Genomic DNA, 20136 nt, shown 5'->3' with positions numbered 1-20136 from the left:
AAAGACTCTATTTCCAGATAAGGTGACATTCTGAGGTACTGGGGGTTCGAGCTTCAGCATCAACTTTTGGAGACACAATTCAGCCCATAACACCCTCTGTCTGCTCTTTCTGCCCCCACCGCTGGATGTGTTCTCCCTGCTGGTGTGTCGATTTCTGTTGTGGCCCCAAGAGTCTTTGGTATATTTGTTAGTATATCCTCAGTTTGGTACACCGCTCCAACCAACGGAGACATACTGTCTAGAGCCCAAATGTCATTCTTTACCTTTCATTTTACAGTTTGTTTGAATCACGATCCAGCTAAAGTCCTTTAATTAGCTATCAGGTTAAGCAGGGAGTGAATGACATGATTTTGAACCTCCCTCTGGCTAGCTGTGGAGAGTGGATTAGTGTGGGGGTTGTCAGGAGACTAGAGGCAGAGAAACTGGTGCGGAGGCTGTTGCGCCTCCAGGAGGTGGGTGGTAAGTAGCTAGTCAGAATGGTGTGGGCAGGACAAGACAGGTGTCTGAACGTGAGGCGCTACATGTGCAGGCCAGGCTTGGTTGACGTGGTTCACCCAGACTTTTGTGTTATGTTGGGTGTGTATGTCTGAAAGTGTTCTTCCCAGAGATTTCATTGATTTAGGTATCAACACGTTAAGATTTGTGACATCTTAAAATTTTACACAGGTAAAATCGTAGCAATTTATATGCTTCTTGAGTCAATTTATTTAACTTTAATACAGCTTACTTTCCATGATATAATCTTGTCTGTGTGATAATTATAATGTCGATAAGATTACAGAATAGGGAATCTTATACTTTTCACTTAAACATGTTATATAATCTCATATGTATTGTCATGAAGAATCTTTAGTTTTATAATATGGTATTGAGATTTTAATATTTATGTTAAGTCATATGTGTATTAAACATTGATTGTTTCTATTTTAAAAATTAAGTTTCCAGAATTCTTTTTTTTCTTAACAAAACAAAAAGCTACTTTTAACATTTATTTCCAGATGGATTTCCATCTTGTTATTTGGCATGGCACAAAGTAAAACTGTTGCTCTTTGAGATTTATTAATTAGAATGTTCCTAAGCCAGATATGGAATCCATTGTTTTTTCAGATAAAAAATAAACCTACTCAGATATTAAAATAACCCCAAAGTGGGGAAAATACAGGGTGGGGCAAATGTAGGTTTAGAGTTGTGATTACTCAAAACAGAGTTTATTTTTGTTTTAATATTTATTAATTGTATTATTTTCCATACAAACAACTGTAAGCCTACTTTTGCCTCACCCTATTTTGTGAAAGCCTGAATCTGGTTTCTTTCTTTTTTTTTAGTTACAGTTTGCAATTATTCTGTATTAGCTTGAGGTGTACAATACAGTGGTTAGACAATCATGTACTATACAGAGTAAGTCCCCCCATATTTCAAGTACCCACCTGGCCCCATATTTAGAGAATTTTTTTTTAATCTGTATTTTTCCATAAAAAAATATTGGATTAAGTAATAATTTTTTGTAGAGTTCTTCCTAGGAAAAATTTGCTGTCTTAACACACTCTTTAAATTAGTGAAACCTGAAGCCATAACTGACAGAAAACCAAGTACTATAGACTTTGTACTTTAAAACTCGAATTCTTTGTTTACTTATTTATTCATTTATTTTTCTAAAGGAGATTATCAGAGATAACTTCTTTTTTAAAATCACCTGAGGATATAAAAATATATATATATTTTTATTGATTTCAGAGAGGAAGGGAGAAGAAGAGATAGGAACATCAATGATGAGAGAGAATAATTGATTGGCTGCCTCCTGCACGCTTCCTCCTGGGGATCGAGTCTGCAAACAGGGCATGTGCCCTTGACTGGAATCGAACCCGGGACCTGTCAGTCCACAGGCTGACGCTCTATCCATTGAGCCAAACCAGCTAGGGCCTGAGGATTTTTTTTAAAAATTAAAAAAAATTGATTTAAGAGAGAGAGGGAGAGGGAGAAGGAGAAAGAGAGCGAAAGAGAAACATTGATCAGTTGCCTCCCGACCGGGGATGGAACCTACAACCTGGGTATGTGTTCTGACTGGGAATCAAACCCAAAACCTTTTGGCGTACGGGAAGATGCTCCAATCAACCGAGCCACCTGGCCAGGGAATGTTTATTTTTAATTATTGGGCTCAGAATATGTGTATTTTAAGTTTATAGACTTCCTTATTAAAGGAATGAAATACATGTATATCTGGTTTGCAGTCTATCTTATCCCATTCACACAGCAATTTGTAATAAAAACGGAGCAGTCTCTGCCTTATCTTTAGCATGTTGGTTTTACAAAGTTTCTTTTCTTCCAGCCAGCTCTGGGAACCAGGAACCAGCTCTGGTTGCTTCTTAAGTGTTTCCGTGTTCCTATTTACTGATGAAATGTCTTAAAATGTCCTGGTCACAATAATGCCTGGGTTTTGAAAGCTCAGTCCCCAGTGGGCGGTGTGCAGGACTCATTTAGTAATAGAGAAGTTAATATACTGTATATCCTTTTGTCTTTAAAAAAAAACAAAACTGAAATAGAACATTTTATCATTGGCTCAGAATGTTCAGCTTCACTTACCTCTAGAGAAATGTCAGACAACCATTGTTGTTTTGTTCTTGGGTTGTTCTTTTAGAGCAAACTAGGTTAAAGTAAACAGTAAAATTTTATTATTATTATTTTTTTTTAAAAAATATATTTTATTGATTTTTTTATAGAGAGTTAGAAACATCGATGAGAGAGAAACATCGATCAGCTGCCTCCTGCACATCTCCTACTGGGGATGTGCCCACAACCCAGGTACGTGCCCTTGACCGGAATCGAACCCGGGACCCTTCAGTCCGCAGGCCGACGCTCTATCCACTGAACCAAACCGGTTTCGGCTATTATTATTTTTTAAATATATATTTTATTGATCTTTTTTTACAGAGAGGAAGGGAAAGGGATAGAGTTAGAAACATCGATGAGAGAGAAACATCCATCAGCTGCCTCCAGCACACCTCCCACTGGGGATGTGCCCGCAACCAAGGTACATGCCCTTGACTGGAATCGAACCTGGGACCCTTCAGTCTGCAGGCCGACGCTCTATCCACTGAGCCAAACCGGTCAGGGCAACAGTAAAATTTTAAAGGAAGCATTTAGAGAACAGTACTTTTAAAGACTACATTTTAGGTCATCGGTTCTTTTATTTTGTGTTGACTTTTAGTCCCCTGTTATTTTCATGCTTTGTCTTTCAGTCCTTGAAATACTGCTACGTTAAGCTTGCTGTTATTTCTATCATATCTTTAGGTTTAGAAGGGCAATGTCCAAATTGATTTTTTTCTTTAAAAAAAAAAGTTTTCTTAAATTGATTCTTTGGCTGTTGGTACCACAAAGTATTTTTTTTCTTTATTTGTGTTAGGCTTGTTAATTTGTGCAGTTATTCAGTGTCTGGTAAATTAATATTCAAGAAAAATATTAATATTTATTAAATTGTTCTATTATCTTATGTTAACGATGACTCATTTATTTCAGCCCTTTGAATTCAGCATGTCTCTATCAAAATAAACATATGTTTCTATGAAAATTGAAGCTTTTGTGTTTTTGCGGCCCACATAAACTTAAACCTTGTTTATTTGGCCCTTGTTAACCTTTTAGTTTGACATGCTTGGTTTAGAGATTTAGTAGTTAAAGATGAACATAATTTAGTATCTTTGAACATTATCTATATATAAAAGCCTAATATGCAAAGTGTCCCCTCAGGAGTTCAACCCATCGGGAGTTCGATTGCTTACTATGATGGGTGCTGACCACCAGGGGGCGGCGCAGAATGAAGGAAGGCCCCAGCCAGCAGCTGGGGAAGGGAGGCCCCGGTGGACAGCTGGCAGCTGCTAGGGACCCTACCCGTGCATGAATTTCATGCACTGGGCCTCTAGTTGCAAATAAAAGATTGGGGTTAAAAAGAATGTAAAGTAAGTACCTTCTTGGTGCTGGGCACATATTAGCAGACTTAAATTTGTGCCTTTGGGGCATTTTTTAGGTTTTATTCACAAAGTAGGGCATGTTGCATTTTTGGTACCTGCTATTGAACCAAAAAGGTGATGCTGAAGAGGGTCATTTCTTATTTGTGTGCATAGATGTGTGAGCAGCCTTTTCCCTTATTGACCTATTTAGGGAATCTTTCGAAAAATCACTACTGAAACTTTTTTAGAAAAATAACATAAATCAAATTTCTCCAGAAATGAAGTTGTGGGATAATGTCCTGACTTTAAACTGTCTTATCAAATTTTTGCTATCTGGTCCTTCAGGTTGTGAGAAGACATAGTAGCTTTGTTAGATTGTTCTGTTGTCTGCTGAAGAACAATGGCAAGGATAAGAAATGCCATTGGCTGGTGCAAGGGTGGAGATGGCTGCTCAGCCAGGGCCACAAAGAAGCCTCCCACGTCATGGCTCCGATGTCAGGCAGTCAGAGGTCCTCACGCTGCAGATGTATTTGTCAGGCTGGCGTGCTCATTGTGAAATGCTGTTGCACATTGATTCAGAAACAATACTTTCTTTCATTTTTATTCTGTAGGAACCTAGAAAGATTGTGCAATGAATGGTGATACTCAGGCTGCAGTGGTGACCTCACCACCCCCGACCACAGCCCCTCACAAAGAGAGGTACTTCGACAGGGTGGACGAGAATAATCCAGAATACCTGCGGGAGAGGAACATGGCGCCTGACCTTCGCCAGGACTTCAACATGATGGAGCAGAAGAAGAGAGTGTCCATGATTCTGCAGAGTCCTGTAAGAGCAGCTGCTTCTCCAAGTATCTTCTTCCTTCTCCAGTGCTGCCCTCTGGCGCGCTGTTGTGTGTGTCATAGTCAGGTTGTCTTAACACAGGCAATCAGCACCTCCATATGTGTATTGCTGCTGAGAGAACTCCATTTAGTTCAAGTTATCAGACAACGGGAAAATCTTCAGGGTCATAAAGGGTAGCAGGTGTTGATTTCTCCTTTTTACTCTCACTGCTTCTCAGTCTTTATTTATGGCACCTTTTAAAAAGGACTGTTTCCTCCACAATACCTCGCTGCGGGCCGGGCCCATGGTAGGCCTCGGCAGTGCCTGATTGACTGATTGATCAGCTTTTGAACGACAGTCACCCCAACAAAGTGTCTTCTGTTTGCATCTCTAGGTAGAGGAGCTGTCTTTATCTTCCCTCATGGGGACGCTGCTGCCCTGTGGACCGCCTTCTTCTCATCTGTTCTTACTTTACTATCGTCATGTTGTGGGATGCCATTGGCAGATAGTCACTGACTGTTTTATTCATGTTTATTATCTCATGTGCTGTTCAAGGAATTGGCCTCTAACTTGATTTATTTGTTTGGTGGTTGTTATTCACATATTACTGAGGTGTAATGTAAAGTACACAGGTCTTAAGTCCGGCTTGATGAGTTTTGACATATATGTAACACCTGTGTAAGCACCTGGATGAAGTCTCAAACTTTGCATTCTAGTTGAAGATATGCAGTAAGGAACCAACAGAACAGTTGGATGACTAGGTTGTGTATGACTTGGTTAGGACAGGCCTTTTTTTTCTTTTTTTAAAATCTTTATTGTTGAGAGTATTACAGATGTCCCCCCTTTTACCCACCCTCCCCATGGTCCCCCTCCACCTGGTTCCGTCCTGCTCCAGGCCTTTACCACCCTATTGTCTGTGTCTGTAGGTAATGCATGTAATCCCTCCTCGTCCCCTCCCTGCTTCCCTCTGAGATTCGTCAGTCTGTTCCATGTTGCTAGGCCTCTGGCTGGTTCTATTTTATTCAGTTTATTTTGTTCATTGGATTCCTTGTTCATTTATTTTGATATTTAGGTTCAGTTGTTGACAGATATTTATTTATTGCCATTTTATTGTTCATACTTTTTATCTTTTTCCTTCCTCTTCCTCTTCAAGCCTGTCTGAGGGAGGAAGATGAATCTAACTCGGAGAGGGGAAGGAGCTGGCTGCTGTGCGGGGGCATGGGGAGGACCATTCCAGGTTGAGGGAGGGGCAAACGTGCACTCCCAGCACCTGGGCGAGCTTGGTGGCTCCAGTGTGTGTGAGCTTAGGAGGGACAGGGAGGAGGGAGCAGGTCCTGGAAGGCTGGGGAAGCTCAGGTCAGGGGTTCGTTTTGCACTCAGAGCACAGCCGTTACTGGAGGGCTGCAGACAGGAAAGACGCAATTCAGTTTCTACAGAACTCAGTCTGCTTTCGGGGTAGAGAAGGGAGCATCCTGTGGGGCAAGGGAGAAAGCCGTCTTCCAGGCAAGAGGTGACGGTGGCTTGGGTCAGGGCGCTGCTGGAGAGGTGGAGAGGGTAGGCTCATCTGAGTCTTATTTTGAATGTGGGATAAATAAGAGGAAGATATGAGAAGAAAAAAAGAATCAGTTTAACATCTAGACTTTTGGCTTGAGCAGTTTTCCTACATAAAAGCAACAAATCACTAGGGATAGAGTGGAGAAAGTAAACTTCCAGCACCTCGTATGTCAGGCACTGCGCGGACAGCCAAGTCCCCTTACAGTCCCGTCTAAGTGCAGCATGGGACCCTGGAGCAGAGAGAGGACTAGTGCAGAGTGTAGTGTGTGTAGCACATGTTGTAGTGTATGTTGAATTGAGCTTCCCTTAGAGCTGTATGTGGATTTGAAAACCATGGACATAGATTGGTTTTTCAGATTGAGGGCCCATGAGGGCAGGGAGCTGTTGAACTCAGCTTTTGCATGCCCTGTGCCCAGCACACTCGGTGAGGTTTAGTAGGGCATCTGTGTCTCTCTTTACCTACAGCTGTGCATGTCTTTATGTATCCCTGCAGTTTGCATTGCCATCAAAGGTGGCCCCAGAACCATGTGTCGGTGATATATTTTTCCTTGCAGTCCAAGGCCCTGCCAGCTTTTCCCTCCCCCCTTGACTACTGCAGAGTATGATGGATGGCATTAGGTAGCATGGTGTGGTAGGCAGGGGCTCCTGGCTCTTGGCATTCTTTTATGCCATTGAATTAATGCCACTGCATTTGCTTTTGTTTGCTTCCCTCAAGTGACAGGTGTACTTATTCTGTCCCTTCGCAACCTATCTTTTCAGCTCAAGCAGTGAGAGACTAGAAGTAAGGTTAACATAGAACCAGCCGTACAGCAGCCCTCGGAGTGCTTATACTCGGGTCTGGATAATCAGTGAACTCACACTTTCACATTAAATATTATTTATAATTATTTGACAATATTTATTTCTTTATAGGATATGTGAAAATCATTTTAATAATTTTGGGGGAAATTATAAATTATGTGTATTTCAGTAGTGACTTCATGTTAAAATTTCTATCAACCCAACTTATTAACCTTTCTGCCTAATTTAGGATTATTTTATAAAGGATGAATATTTTAGGATTTCTTTTTTAACTTTAAAGTAATTTAAAAACTGTATTATGAAGAAAATACTGAGAAGCGTAAAGTAGAACATGAAAATTACTAGTGATTCTGTCACAGAATTACAGTGAGCATTTTAATGTATTACTTTTAGTCCTTCTACGTTTCCATATGCATCTGCTCTTAAACGAACTGGTTGTGTTGCTTTATAACCTTTTAACTCAAATATATGTCAAGAGTACATTTATGCCATTTACTTGGTCTTTCATGTTGAAAGTGCATAGCATTCCATTGTCAGGTGCAGCGGTTGCCAACTGTGGTCCGTGAGGTCCGAAAGGTTGGCGGCTGCTGGTCAGGTGGGTCCGTGTATCTCATTAGTCTTCTGCACTTTCACCTGTGGACACACCTGTTTTGCCTTCTGTCGGTACTGCTGCGGTGAACATCCTTACAGATAAATCTTGAGAACATCCCTAGGTATTTCCTTAGAAAGGATTCCTGGGAATAGGATGCCTGCTCAAATGTTTAAGCTTTTATATTGTTAAATTCCTTCCAGAAAGAATGTACCAATTTGTGCTTCAAGTAGTTATATATGAGAGTGTCCACCCACCTTCCTAGGACTGGATGAAAACAAACAGCAACTCAGTCTGCGTGAAAGTTACCCTTGCCTTCTCCAGAAACACAAAGGAAATGGTGTCTCACTGTTGGAATTTACCGTTTCCTAGGCTTTCTGTGAAGAGTTGGAATCAATGATACAGGAACAGTTTAAGAAGGGGAAAAACCCCACTGGCCTGCTGGCATTACAGCAGATTGCAGATTTTATGACCACAAACGCTCCAAGTGTCTACCCGGCGGCCCCACAAGGAGGAATGGCTGCCTTGAACATGAGTGAGTACCTCCTGACTCTGTACGTGCTGTCATTTCCCAGGAAAAATTTCCTGAAATATATGTAATATATAGAATGGAGTTTTTTGAAAATTAATGTGTTTTAGTAAAAAATAGGCTGTAAGCCTGAAAATGTCTTGAATGTAGAGGGCTCCCTTTTTTATGAGCCAGTGAGACTTATTTTTCAGGCAGATGACTTTTATATATACACTAGAGGCCCGGTGCACAAAAATTTGTGCGGGGGGGGGGGGGGTCCCCCAGCCCGGCCTGTGCCCTCTTGCAGTCTGGGACCCCTCGGGAGATAACGACCTGCTGGCTTAGGCCTGCTTCCGGGTGGCAGAGGGCAGGCCCAATCCCTAGGTGCAGCCCCTGGTCAGGCTCAGAGCAGGGCCAATTGGGGAGTTGGGGCACCGCCCCATCATGCACAGAGCAGGGTGGATCAGGAGGTTGCTATGCCACCCTCAGTCATGCTCAGGGTAGGGCCGATTGGGGGGTTGGGGCACCGCCCCCTGTCATCCCCTGTCACACTCAAGGCAGGGTCGATGGGGAGGTTTCGGTGCCACCCCCTGTCACGCACAGAGCAGGGCCGATCGGGTTTGGGGCGCTGCCCCCTGTCACTCACAGAGCAGGGCCCATCAGGGGGGTTGCGGCACCACCCTCTATCACCCACAAAGCAGGGCCGATCAGGGGGTTGGGGCGCCGCCACTGTCACACTCAGGGCAGGGCTGATGGAGAGGTTATGGGTCTACCCTGTCACACACAGAGCAGGGCCCGTGAGAGGCGGTTGGGGCGCCACACCCTGTCACACATAGAGCAGGGCCGATCAGGGGGTTGGTGCGCTGCACCCTGTCACACACAGAGTCACAGGGCAATCAGGGGTTTGGGGAGCTCCCCCCTATCAGGCACAGAGCAGGGCTGATCAGGGGGTTGGGACACCTTTCCCTGTCATGAACAGAGCAGGGCTGATCAGGGGGTTGTGGCCCCGCCCCCTGTCACTCACAGAGCCACAGGGCAATCAGGGGGTTTGGGCGCTGCCCCGTCACCCTGATCCCGGTGCCAGGAGCCTCATTGCTCTGCTGATCCCAGTGCTGGGAGGCATATTACCCTTTTACTATATAGAATAGAGGCCTGGTGCACGGGTGGGGGCCGGCTGGTTTGCCCTGAAGGGTGTCCTGGATCAGGGTGGGGGTCCCCACTGGGGTGCCTGGCCAGTCTGGATGAGGGGCTGAGGGCCGTTTTCTGGAAGCGAGTGACTAAAAGCTTCCAACCGCTCCTTGTTTTCTTTTTTTTTTTTATTCTGGGCCAGCTTTAGCTCTGAGGCCTCGCTGCTGAAAACATCGATACAACGTTGCGGTCTGGGGCTGACTGAAAGCCGGTTTCTGTTTAGCTTCTTATTTGCAACATAGTACATAGTTTCTTAGAGTTGTAGCTCAGAGGCCGGAAAGTGAGGCGGGGACCATTGCAGTCTGCAGTCCCTGGAGTAAGCAATCCTCATGTTCGCTTCCAGCTGCCTGGCTGCCGGCCGCCATCTTGGCTGACAGTTAATTTGCATAAGGATATGCTGATTAGCCAATGGGAAGGGTAGCGGTCGTACGCCAATTACCATGTTTCTCTTTTATTAGTGTAGATAGATCGATAGATAGATTTCAGAGAGGAAGGGAGAGGGAGAGAGATAGAAACATCAATGATGAGAGAGAATCATTGATTGACTGTCTCTTGTACGCCCCCCTACTGGGGATCGAGCCTGCAACCTGGAATCGAACAGTAGCCTCCTGGTTCATAGGTCGACACTTAACCAGTGAGCCACACCAGCTGGGCCACATGACTTTTTATGTGGCTTTTCAGACCCTGTGTGAATTAAACTGAGCAGAAATAATGGTTATAGATAGCACATTGATTTTGCCTGAACTCATTTCAGTCAGGCCAACGTTTCTTACCCATCATTCTTCACTGCTGCTTGCAAATAAGTGAGAAACAGAATTCCAACAGAAAGCCAGAGGGAAAATGTTGGATTTATTGGGTGCATGTGAGAATGTGAGCAAAGAATGATTAGTTGTCAAAGGTGGAGCCCAGGGTCACTGGAGCATCAGCTAATGTGACCCCTGTGTACTGAGCCTGGGTCAGGCTCTGGTGGGTCTAGTGGATGGTCTGCTTCTGAGTGACCAGCACCAGGTCTTGGTTTCCGTTAGGTCGCCTGGCATTTGCTGTTACCTGTCTGTTCCATGGTGTTCTTAGAGGTGGACTGATATTCACCAGAGTCATAGCTCACTAACTTCTAGAGACATTTAATTTGCTACCTCAGACCTCCCTCTTGAGGTCAAATAGTATTAAGTAAGGTTTTCATAGGGATTCTTAATGGAGTCCAGTGACATTTCATATGAATTCGATAAGAAAAGAATAATGTTATATAGTTACTTGCATATTGTCTTCTAATCAGAGGTAAAGGAAATTTTATTTTAAGAATGTCATACCACAAAAAGAAAGGGAGAAAGAAATCTAAACTTAGAAACAAACCTAAACTTAGAAACAAACTTTAACCATTTTTGTAAAGTATAACATATATAGATGGCATAGAACAAATGATGTATAACTCACACATGACTTTAAGATGAACACCTTTATAACCACCACACAAGTATAAACAGATTTATCAGTCAGCTACCCTCTTCACTATTAACCTCTTTTTAAAAAAATATGTTTTTATTGATTTTTATTTATTTATTTAAAATATATTTTTATTGATTTAAGAGAGGAAGGAAGAGAGAGAAAGAGATAGAAACGTCAACGATGAGAGAGCATCATTAATTGGCTGCCACCCGCAGGCCCCCCCACTGGGGATCGAGTCGCAACTCGGGTATGTGCCCTTGACCCGAATCAAACCTAGGACCCCTCAGTCTGCAGGCCGATGCTCTATCCACCGAGCCAAACTGGGTAGGGCTGTTTTTATTGATTTTTAGAGAGAGAGGGTGGGAGAGGGAGAGAGAAACATCAATTCATCCACATCGATCAGCTGCCTCCTGCATGCCCCCTGCTGGGGATCGAGCCCACAACCCACAGGATTGGTTACTTCCTGCACAAGCCCCGGCTGAAATAGGGATCAAACCTGAACCCAGGTACTTGCCCTTGACCAGGAATCGAATCCATGACCCTTCAGTGCAAGGGCTGATGCTCTAATCTCTGAGTGATACTGGCCAGCGCTATTTTAGCTATATTTTCTTGAATTGGTGTTTGTATGTATTTTGTTGCTTTGCTTTTGTTATGTGCATAGTGGATTTTCTTGGTTTGTCTTCCATAATTATCCTTTTCCTCAAATCCTTTTTATCCCTTTCATTTCCTTGATTTAAAAAAAATATTTTTAATTTTTCTCCAACTTTCTGTTTAGCAAATTATTTTTTAAATTATTACTTATTTATTTATTTTCCTAATTGTATTAAATGTTGTTTTTTTCACTTTCGTTATTAATGCCTATTAAGAAATAATAGGTTATCATTAAAACCTATTAAGAAATAATAGGTTATCATTTTCATGTTTTGTGGACGTGTCTTCTTGTGTGCTTTCGTTGTCTGTAGGGATGTGATTCTGTCCTTTTTTGTATAGTAATTTTTGTATGGTGTGAGCATGCTATTTTTTTGTTTGTTTTTACATGAAATTAGTTTTCAGGAAAGTTTTTCCAAAGTCATGGCTCTAGAGCTCCCTCTTGTTTTGTGTTTGTGAAGTGCTGAAAAATGGCAGCTGATTGAATGGAATCTGGTTCTGCTCCCTCCAGTGCTTTTATCGGGACCTTGTTTTCCTTTTCTTCTCTTCTCTTTTCTTGATGGTCTGTGGTGCTCAGTTTGGATTTCGATTTCTACAAATTTCTTAGTGTGAGACTTTGTCCTGAAAGACAGTTGTGGATAGTGTGCTCTAAAGCGTGCAGATCTCCTTCTGATTTCAGCTGCCCTTCTGAACCTGGCCCTCTGAGCTTCCTAATGAGTTCTTTTATTATTTATTTATTTATTTATTGAGGATATTTCCCAGTGATTTTTAGAGAGTTGAAGGGACGGAGAGAAACAATGAGAGAAACATTGATGCGAGAGAGACACATTGATTGGTTGCCTCCTGCACGCACCCTGACCAGGGCCGGGGGACAAGCCTGCAAGGTAGGTATGTGCCCTTGACCACAATCGAACCCTGAACCCTTTAGTCCTCAGTCCAATGCTCTATCCTCTGAGTCAAACTAGGTAGGGCCAGGTGAGTTCTTGTTGGTTCTTTTGGGAGTCTCAGGTTTGGCACATGGTCCATGCTGGTAACATGTGCTCTGCCTGCGACAACCCTGCCCCTTCTACTTTCTGGTTCACGGGCTCACTTTGTCGTTACCTCGTGTGCTGTAGAAATCATCTTTGGGTTTGGTTTTGTTATCCCTAGTTGCTCCAGTTAGTTTTTGTGTGGGGTTGGGATAGAGATTTAAGAAGATTCAAAAACTATACTGCTACTGCCACCATCTTTTGAAAAATCTTCTAAAACACGGTTTTGTTCCTGACCTTAGGAAAGCACTCACCCTTTCCTCATGAGGTCTGATGGTAGCGGCCAGCTGTGCAGATGCTCCTGTTGAGTTGAGGATGTTCCCTTCTGTTTCTGATTTGCTGAGAGCCTTTATCCTGAATGGATGTTGACATGCTTGTTCTGCATCTACTAAAATGATTCCATGGTTTTCCTCTTTAGTTTGATATGGTAAATTATATTGATTGGTTTCTGAATGCTGAACTAACCTTGCATTCTTGAGATAACTCCCCCTAGTCATATGTGTTCTTTTCATGTATTGCTGGTTTATTTGCTAAACTTTTGTTAAGTAATTTTTAGTCCTATGTTCATGAGAAGTATTGGTCTGTCTTTTTCTTGTAATGTCATGTCTTTGTGTGGTTTGGTGTCAAGGTAATGCTGGGCCAGGCAGAATCAGTTGGAAAGTGCTCTGGAAGAGTTTGTGTAGAACTCGTATTATTATTTCTTAAACGTGTGATAGAATTCACAGTGAAGTCATTTGGCCTGGAAATAGGGCTACTCAGAATATCTATTTCTTACTGGGTGAGCTTTGGTAGCTTGTGTCTCGTAAGCAATTTGTCTATTTTATCTAAGTTAAAAAATTTGCTGGCATAGTTGTTCATATTATCCCTTTATCCTTTTTTATTTTTATTTTTTAAAAATGTTTTTGATTTTAGAAAAAGGAAGGGAGAGGGAAAGAGAGATAGAAACATTGATGAGGGAGAAACATCAATCAGCTGCCTCCTACACGCCCGCCCCTGCTGGAGATTGAGCCTGAAACCCAGGCATGCGCCCCGATTGGAAATCAACCGGTAACCCTTTGGTGCACCGGGCGACACCCATCCAACTGAACCACACCAACCAGGGCCTTTATTCTTTCAGTGTCTGAAAGATGTGTAGTGATGGCCCCTCTCCACTTCCTCACACTGGTAATTGATATCGTGGCTGTGTTTTGTTGATGAGTCTGGAGGCGTATTTTATTTTGTTTTCATTATTTTATTTCATTTTTAATCTCAAGACAATGATTTACTCTATTATTTTTCTGTTTGAGATCTGCTTTTACTTTTATTATTCCTGTTTTCTTTTTTTTTTCTTTTTTTTTTTTTTTAATATATTTTATTGATTTTTTACAGAGAGGAAGGGAGAGAGATAGAGAGTTAGAAACATCGATGAGAGAGACATCGATCAGCTGCCTCCTGCACATCTCCTACCGGGGATGTGCCCGCAACCCAGGTACATGCCCTTGACCGGAATCGAACCTGGGACCTTTCAGTCCGCAGGCCGACGCTCTATCCACTGAGCCAAACCGGTTTCGGCTATTCCTGTTTTCTTTTAATCTTGGATTTAATTTACTCTTTCTAGTTTCATAAGGTAGAAACCTAGATTATTAAAAAAACCGTTTTTAACAATAAATGTTTAATACTGTAACTTTCCTTCTGAGCTTTGCTCTATTGCATCCTACCTATTTTGCTACCTTTTTGTTAATTGATTTCAACTTAATTGTATTAATGTTGGGGAATACGGTCTTTATGAAATTGTCTTTGAGTTTTTGAGACTGACTTTATGGTATAGTATGGAAGACTAACATCTCAGAACTGTTATTATTTGATTTACTTTTGGTAAGACATATTAAATCTTTGTGCTTTGTATTTCTTTATTTCAGGTCTTGGTATGGTAACTCCTGTGAACGACCTTAGAGGATCTGATTCTATTGCCTATGACAAAGGGGAGAAGTTACTGCGGTGTAAGCTGGCAGCATTTTACAGACTGGCCGATCTCTTCGGGTGGTCTCAGCTGATCTATAATCATATCACAGTGAGTACTGGGTGAGATAGTAACTGGATGATGAATGACTGGCGTGGGTCTGGTCCCACCTCTTCTGTTTGGGAGGAGGGGGAGCCACTGAGCTGAAGTCAAGCTTGGAAGAGCTTCCTCTGATCCTGACGGCAGAGTCCAATAATCTGAGGACTCGCCAGTTTGAATGAAAATGATGAGAACAGTGGTTCTTCAGAACTCCTCTCTTGCGTGCTGACTTCATAAATGAGTGTTTGCCAAATTCAGGCAGTTTTAAAAATCTTTTTATGCCTAAAAACCTAAGACTGGAGCTATTTTCTTCCCATCTCTTATTTTACTTCTTTAGCTTCTCTAGATTTAGCCATTTTTCCACATTATTAGGACCTTTATTTTCTTCACTTCATTCTGACAATCATTATTTCCTGGGCGTCTGCTGTAAGCATTTATTGTTCTGTACCAAGCGTTGTTCTCACTTGGTTCCATCACGGAATGAAACAAGCCCTGCCTCTGTGGGTCTTCCCTCCTACAGCCAGCCCGTCTGCCCACACTCGCTCCCCGTGCTGTCCAGCTGGGGTTCAGGGTCCATCGTTTCAGGAGCCCTTTGTCAACACCGTCCTCTCCCTCCCTGGACCTGAGCAGCCGGATCTGCCTGCAGAGAGCTTCCCAGCAGAGCCACCGGCCATCTCCATACATTTGCAACCGGGTCTCCAGGGGACCCCCCACTGCCTGGCAGCTGTAGGCAGCCATCTCTCATAAGCTCCCTCACGTTTCCTGTGCTTTCCTCTCTGAAATTCCTGACCTCCTTCACCCAGCAGGTGACCCTGTGGTGTCACAGAGAAGATGGGAACTCCTTGTTGAACCCACTCTCTACTCCTGACCCCCGCTTCAGTGTCCCTGCCTCTGCCCAGACTCAACCTCCTGCCTTGTATTCCATTCCCTTCTTGCCTTCTTCGCTTCCCAGTGCACTGTCGGGTGTTGGTTTGTTTTTCTGTTTTGTGGAGGTAGCCTCTTTGAATTGTTTCCTTCCTTTGATTTTTAAACTTGTTCCAATCTTTGTTTTTTCATTTATTTTTTATTGGATATTTTAAATTACTAATATAGTTCCTGCTTATAGTAACAAGTGTTCCTTACACCGATGTCTAAAGAAGAGTTGTAACTGCCACTACTCTTCTCTCCCCTGAGGCAACAGTGTTAGCAGCCATTTAGATTGTTTTGCCCTTTTTTCCTACTCAACACACACACACACACACACACACACACAGAGACACACACACACACACACAGACACACACACACACACGGAGATGTTTTTTACATGTGGACTCAACCTGTGGTGTTTAGTTCAGCTCCAATCTGGACTTAAGGAACGCTACATCTTGGAGGTGGTGGTCTGGAGCCCACCTCTGTCGCCAGTGCACTGTGTTTCTGGGATGAGATATGGGTCTTTGCCAGAGATACCAAATTACCCTCCCCTCTATTCTCCATGTGGCCCTAAAGTGACCTTTCCAAATGCAAACCTGATCTTGTCGTGTCCACACTGTCATGTTTATAGAATGTCACCCCTCCCCAACTCGTCCTCTTCACTTCTCCCCGTAGCAGTGACCTCAGCCATACTTTACATTTGTGTCTGTCGTCCACACCTGCCCTCGGTCTGTATGAGCCCCTTGAAGGGAGTCCCTGAGTGTCTTGTGCTGTGTGTGCCCAGGGGCAGGAACTGTGCTGGGCACCGAGTAGACGCACATGTACTCTCGGATGAACGACTGCGTGAAACCCCCAGCTGAGCTGAAAGTCTGTCCCAGTCAGACTGTCCCACAGAACTCCATGGGCCTTTTGATGGTTGGTCAGTGGGTCCAGTTAGCCCTCCACAGCTGCCAGCTCTGTTCCTGTGCCTGTGTGAGAGTGGCCGGCATTGTGTAGAGATGTAATGTGAAGTGGTACAGCTATAACAGGAAGTGTAATCCTTGGCTTTAATAACATCGTCTCATTATTTGGAAGTTTAAAAATGTTTACCGCTAGTCCTGTTATGAATGCTATGTAAAGAAGGTTGAATTGCTTCAATTGCTTGTGTCTCCCCTCCCCCCTTAATTATTTGGGACTTTGGGACTAAACATTGAGTAAAAATTAAATTGACGTTACCAGAACATTTCCTTTATCTTGTGAACTAGAGAATCTTTGAGGAGGAAAGTTTGTGTTTTTAAATTATTTATGGCATCCTTTTTTGTTACAATCTAGGTGTTATCATATAGACACTTAACAGAAAAGAACTATTAGCAGTATTTATCAGTGTAATCAAAGGTGCTAACAGGTCATTGTGCCCTTTCTTTGAACAAGTACCATGGGATTTTCTGCTAAAGAGACTGAGAAATGCTAACAGGTGTTAGAGGGTTAGAGACACTTGTCTGAATTAGATCTGTTTTAAGATCGCATTGGATTTAAAGAAGCGTTGGTGTCAAGAGACAGGGTGGCCCAATTGGCATATGGGCTGGGTTTCCTCTCTTGGTGGCAGTTGGCTGATGCAGGGTTTTTCCATCCCTTAATTCGTCTTGGCTCAGCTCCAAGATGGTGTGGAGCCCACCTTTGTGACCAGTGCACTGTGCTTCTGGGTGGGATGCCTGTCTCTGCCAGAGATACTGATTTTCAGTGAGTGACCTGAAGGTGTGTGACCTTAGAGTCTGTTCCTTGTACACAGAAGGGGCATTCGTCGTGTGGGAGGACATGCAGGATAGCCGGCACTAGCCCACCGGGGACCAGAAAAGTGACTGAAATGTTCGTTTCCCATTGTTACTCTACATCTGCATTTAGCACTTTCTCTTTGCTTCAGACTCAGAAAATTGTATATTACAAGATTTTCCCACTAAAATATGTAGATCTGTTAAGCACACTCTTAGAAATAATGTTAAGGAGCTAAGTGAAAGAAGAAAACACGATACACAAATATATTTACTATAGCCTTGTCTATAATAATAATTTTTTAAAAATTTTAATTAATTTATTTTTCTTTCTCTTTTTTATTTTAATCCTCATTCGAGGATATTTTTCCATTGATTTTAGAGAGAGTGGAAGAGAGAGGGAAAGACAGAGAGAGAAATATCGATGTGAGAGAAACACATTGATTGGTTGCCTCCTGCACGCGCCCCGATCAGGGCCCAGGCCGGGGAGGAGCCTGCAACCGAGGTACGTGCTCTTGACCAGAATCAAACCTGGGACCTTTCAGTTTACAGGCCGATGCTCTATCCACTGAGCCAAGCCAGGTAGGGCAATAATGAAACATTTTTAGAGTCAAACAGTAGGTGGGAAATGGCTCAGTCATCTAACATCGGTCTGAGGGAATGTTGTACACCAACAGAGGCTCTGAGCGTGCTGCTCAGGCAGGAAGCCCGCGCTCTCCTGCGTGTGGTTTTGTGATTGTTCGTTGTCCTGCAGGTTTTGCGTTCTAAGGCAAACCTGTTTGACTTTTAGAAAGTGAGCTTTGGTTTTCATTATCATTACCTGAGGAGTGACCGTCTTTGTGCGTGCCCCTGGTCAGTTACCATGACTGTGACCAAGCTGCGCTTCATGTACGTGACACGTGACTGCAGTAACAGCTCTGTATTGTGTAGATGTACGACAAGCCTGTGAGTTTGTGGCCTCAAAGAGATACAAATAATTTCAGTTGAATTTTGCTCTAACTCTGTCATGTCCCCACAGACCAGAGTGAGCTCCGAGCAGGAACACTTCCTCATTGTACCTTTTGGACTTCTCTACAGTGAAGTGACTGCATCCAGTTTGGTAAGAATGCCCTTTCCCTCTTGGGCGTCATGACTGTGGAGGTCACGTTACTTACTGAAACCCCTTCTAATCCTGTTAGACATAGAAAACCTAAGGAAGAAGAGAAACTAGAGTTTTGTGTGATTAACTCAAAGAAAAACCTTTAAAAGTAGTTATAAACACTAACATTTGGTTTAAATAATTTTTAGTTAGGGTAATTGGAAGTCCTTTTGACATTGATAACTTTTGTTTTCTTATTTTCAGGTGAAAATCAATCTGCAAGGAGATGTTGTAGACCGTGGAAGCACTAACCTAGGAGTCAATCAAGCTGGCTTCACGCTGCACTCGGCGATCTATGCTGCGCGGCCGGACGTGAAGTGTGTGGTCCACATTCACACGCCGGCAGGGGCTGCGGTGAGTGGCCTCGCGCTCCCCCTGCAGTTTGTAGTTGTTTGGTGAGAGGCTCTGCACATTTCCCTGGAAGTGCCTCTTGTTGCAAATAAGCCCTTAGACCTCACTTAGTTGGATTAAAAACATTTTTTACTCACAAGTTTGACTTTCTTTCTTTTTTTTAAAATATATTTTATTGATTTCTTACAGAGAGGAAGGGAGAGAGAGAGAGAGCTAGAAACATCGACCAGCCGCCTCCTGCACACCTCCTACTGGGGATGTGCCCGCAACCCAGGTACATGCCCTTGACCGGAATCGAACCCGGGACCTTTCAGTCCGCAGGCCGACGCTCTCTCCACTGAGCCAAACCGGTTTTGGCAGTTTGACTTTCTTAAAATACTTTTTTTCTTTTAAGGGGTCTGAAAATGCCCATTAGACTTCCATATTAGAAAGTTAGAGCGTGTTGACAGTGGAGGTCAGATTTCAGTGTGCTGAACTCTGTTGGGAAGTGCAAAAGGACAGCAGTAAACTTACAGAGCCTTTGAGAAGAGGGAAGGCAGGATGGGTGGTAAGTAAGGGTGCTGTGGGCTCAGGAAAGGGTTAGTGGGACTCGATGGGCTGGAGGGTGCAGATGGGCTGTCGGGGAGGAGTCCCGGAACCCAGGCTGCATCATGACTGGGGAAGTCAGAAGAAGGCAGGCAGTTGGGGCAGGAGGGCACAGTTGTGCCGGCTGTGGAGAGCAGGCCTCCGAGCCCACAGCCCCCCAGGGGCCTGCCCAGCCCATCACCCAGCTGCGTCCTGCTGTGTGCACGGGTCACCCTGACAAAGCCCAGACTTCTCCGATTGAAAATGAGCATTCCAGTTGCAGGGACAGTCGTGTGAAAACGAAACACTGTCTAGAATTGGCTTTTTATCACCAGTCTCATACTTTAGTGACTTCATGGGTCTGTTTGTACAATAGATGATCTAATTGATTCAGTAATGCTGAATTTTAATATCTTTTTTAAATTTATTTTTGTTCATCCTCACCTGAGGATATTTTTCCATTGATTTTTGGAGAGAGTGGAAGGGAGGAGGAGAGACACAGAGAGAGTAACATCGATTGGTTGCCTCCTGCATGCCCCTTCTCCCCCCTCCGCCCCCTCGGCGCAGGAGGATCCAGCCTGCAACCGAGGTACATGCCCTTGACCAGAATCGAACCTGGGACCCTTCAGTCCGAGGGCTGATGCTGAGCCAAACTGGCTAGGGCTTGATTTTTAATCTCTTGATGTTTTAATGTCATGCATGTTGGTTTGTTTAGGTGAGTGAGTGACCTGGTTTATTTTACTTTGAATATGTGGTTCTTTATGTCAACATGAGTTTTATTAAGTGTATCATTCTCTGAAGGATGTGATTTTTTCTTAAAACCGAAGAACCATTGGAGAGGTATCTTTGAGAATATGGCTATAAG

The 20136-nt window shown here is 43.4% G+C and overlaps 1 protein-coding gene across 7 annotated transcripts in view; it reads left to right on the top strand.

Annotated features, from left to right (window-relative positions):
- ADD1 (adducin 1) overlaps positions 1–20136 on the top strand; it is a 78536-nt gene that overhangs the window by 39788 nt on the left and 18612 nt on the right. For all 7 annotated transcript variants that reach the window (XM_070400173.1, XM_070400171.1, XM_070400179.1 and 4 more), the window contains exons 2-6: positions 4553–4767; positions 8078–8240; positions 14419–14570; positions 18237–18317; positions 18561–18710. In XM_070400173.1, the coding sequence (XP_070256274.1) occupies positions 4573–4767; positions 8078–8240; positions 14419–14570; positions 18237–18317; positions 18561–18710 (741 nt within the window). In that variant the 5' untranslated portion in view covers positions 4553–4572. The remainder of the gene's footprint in view (positions 1–4552; positions 4768–8077; positions 8241–14418; positions 14571–18236; positions 18318–18560; positions 18711–20136) is intronic.

Source organism: Myotis yumanensis, unplaced genomic scaffold (assembly GCF_028538775.1).
Source record: "Myotis yumanensis isolate MYYU_CA2020_CCGP unplaced genomic scaffold, mMyoYum1.0.hap1 SCAF_1, whole genome shotgun sequence".
NCBI classification, from domain to species: Eukaryota; Metazoa; Chordata; class Mammalia; order Chiroptera; family Vespertilionidae; genus Myotis; species Myotis yumanensis.
The sequence above is the reverse complement of the archived record's forward strand: the minus strand, read 5'-3'. Positions and strand labels throughout refer to the sequence as shown.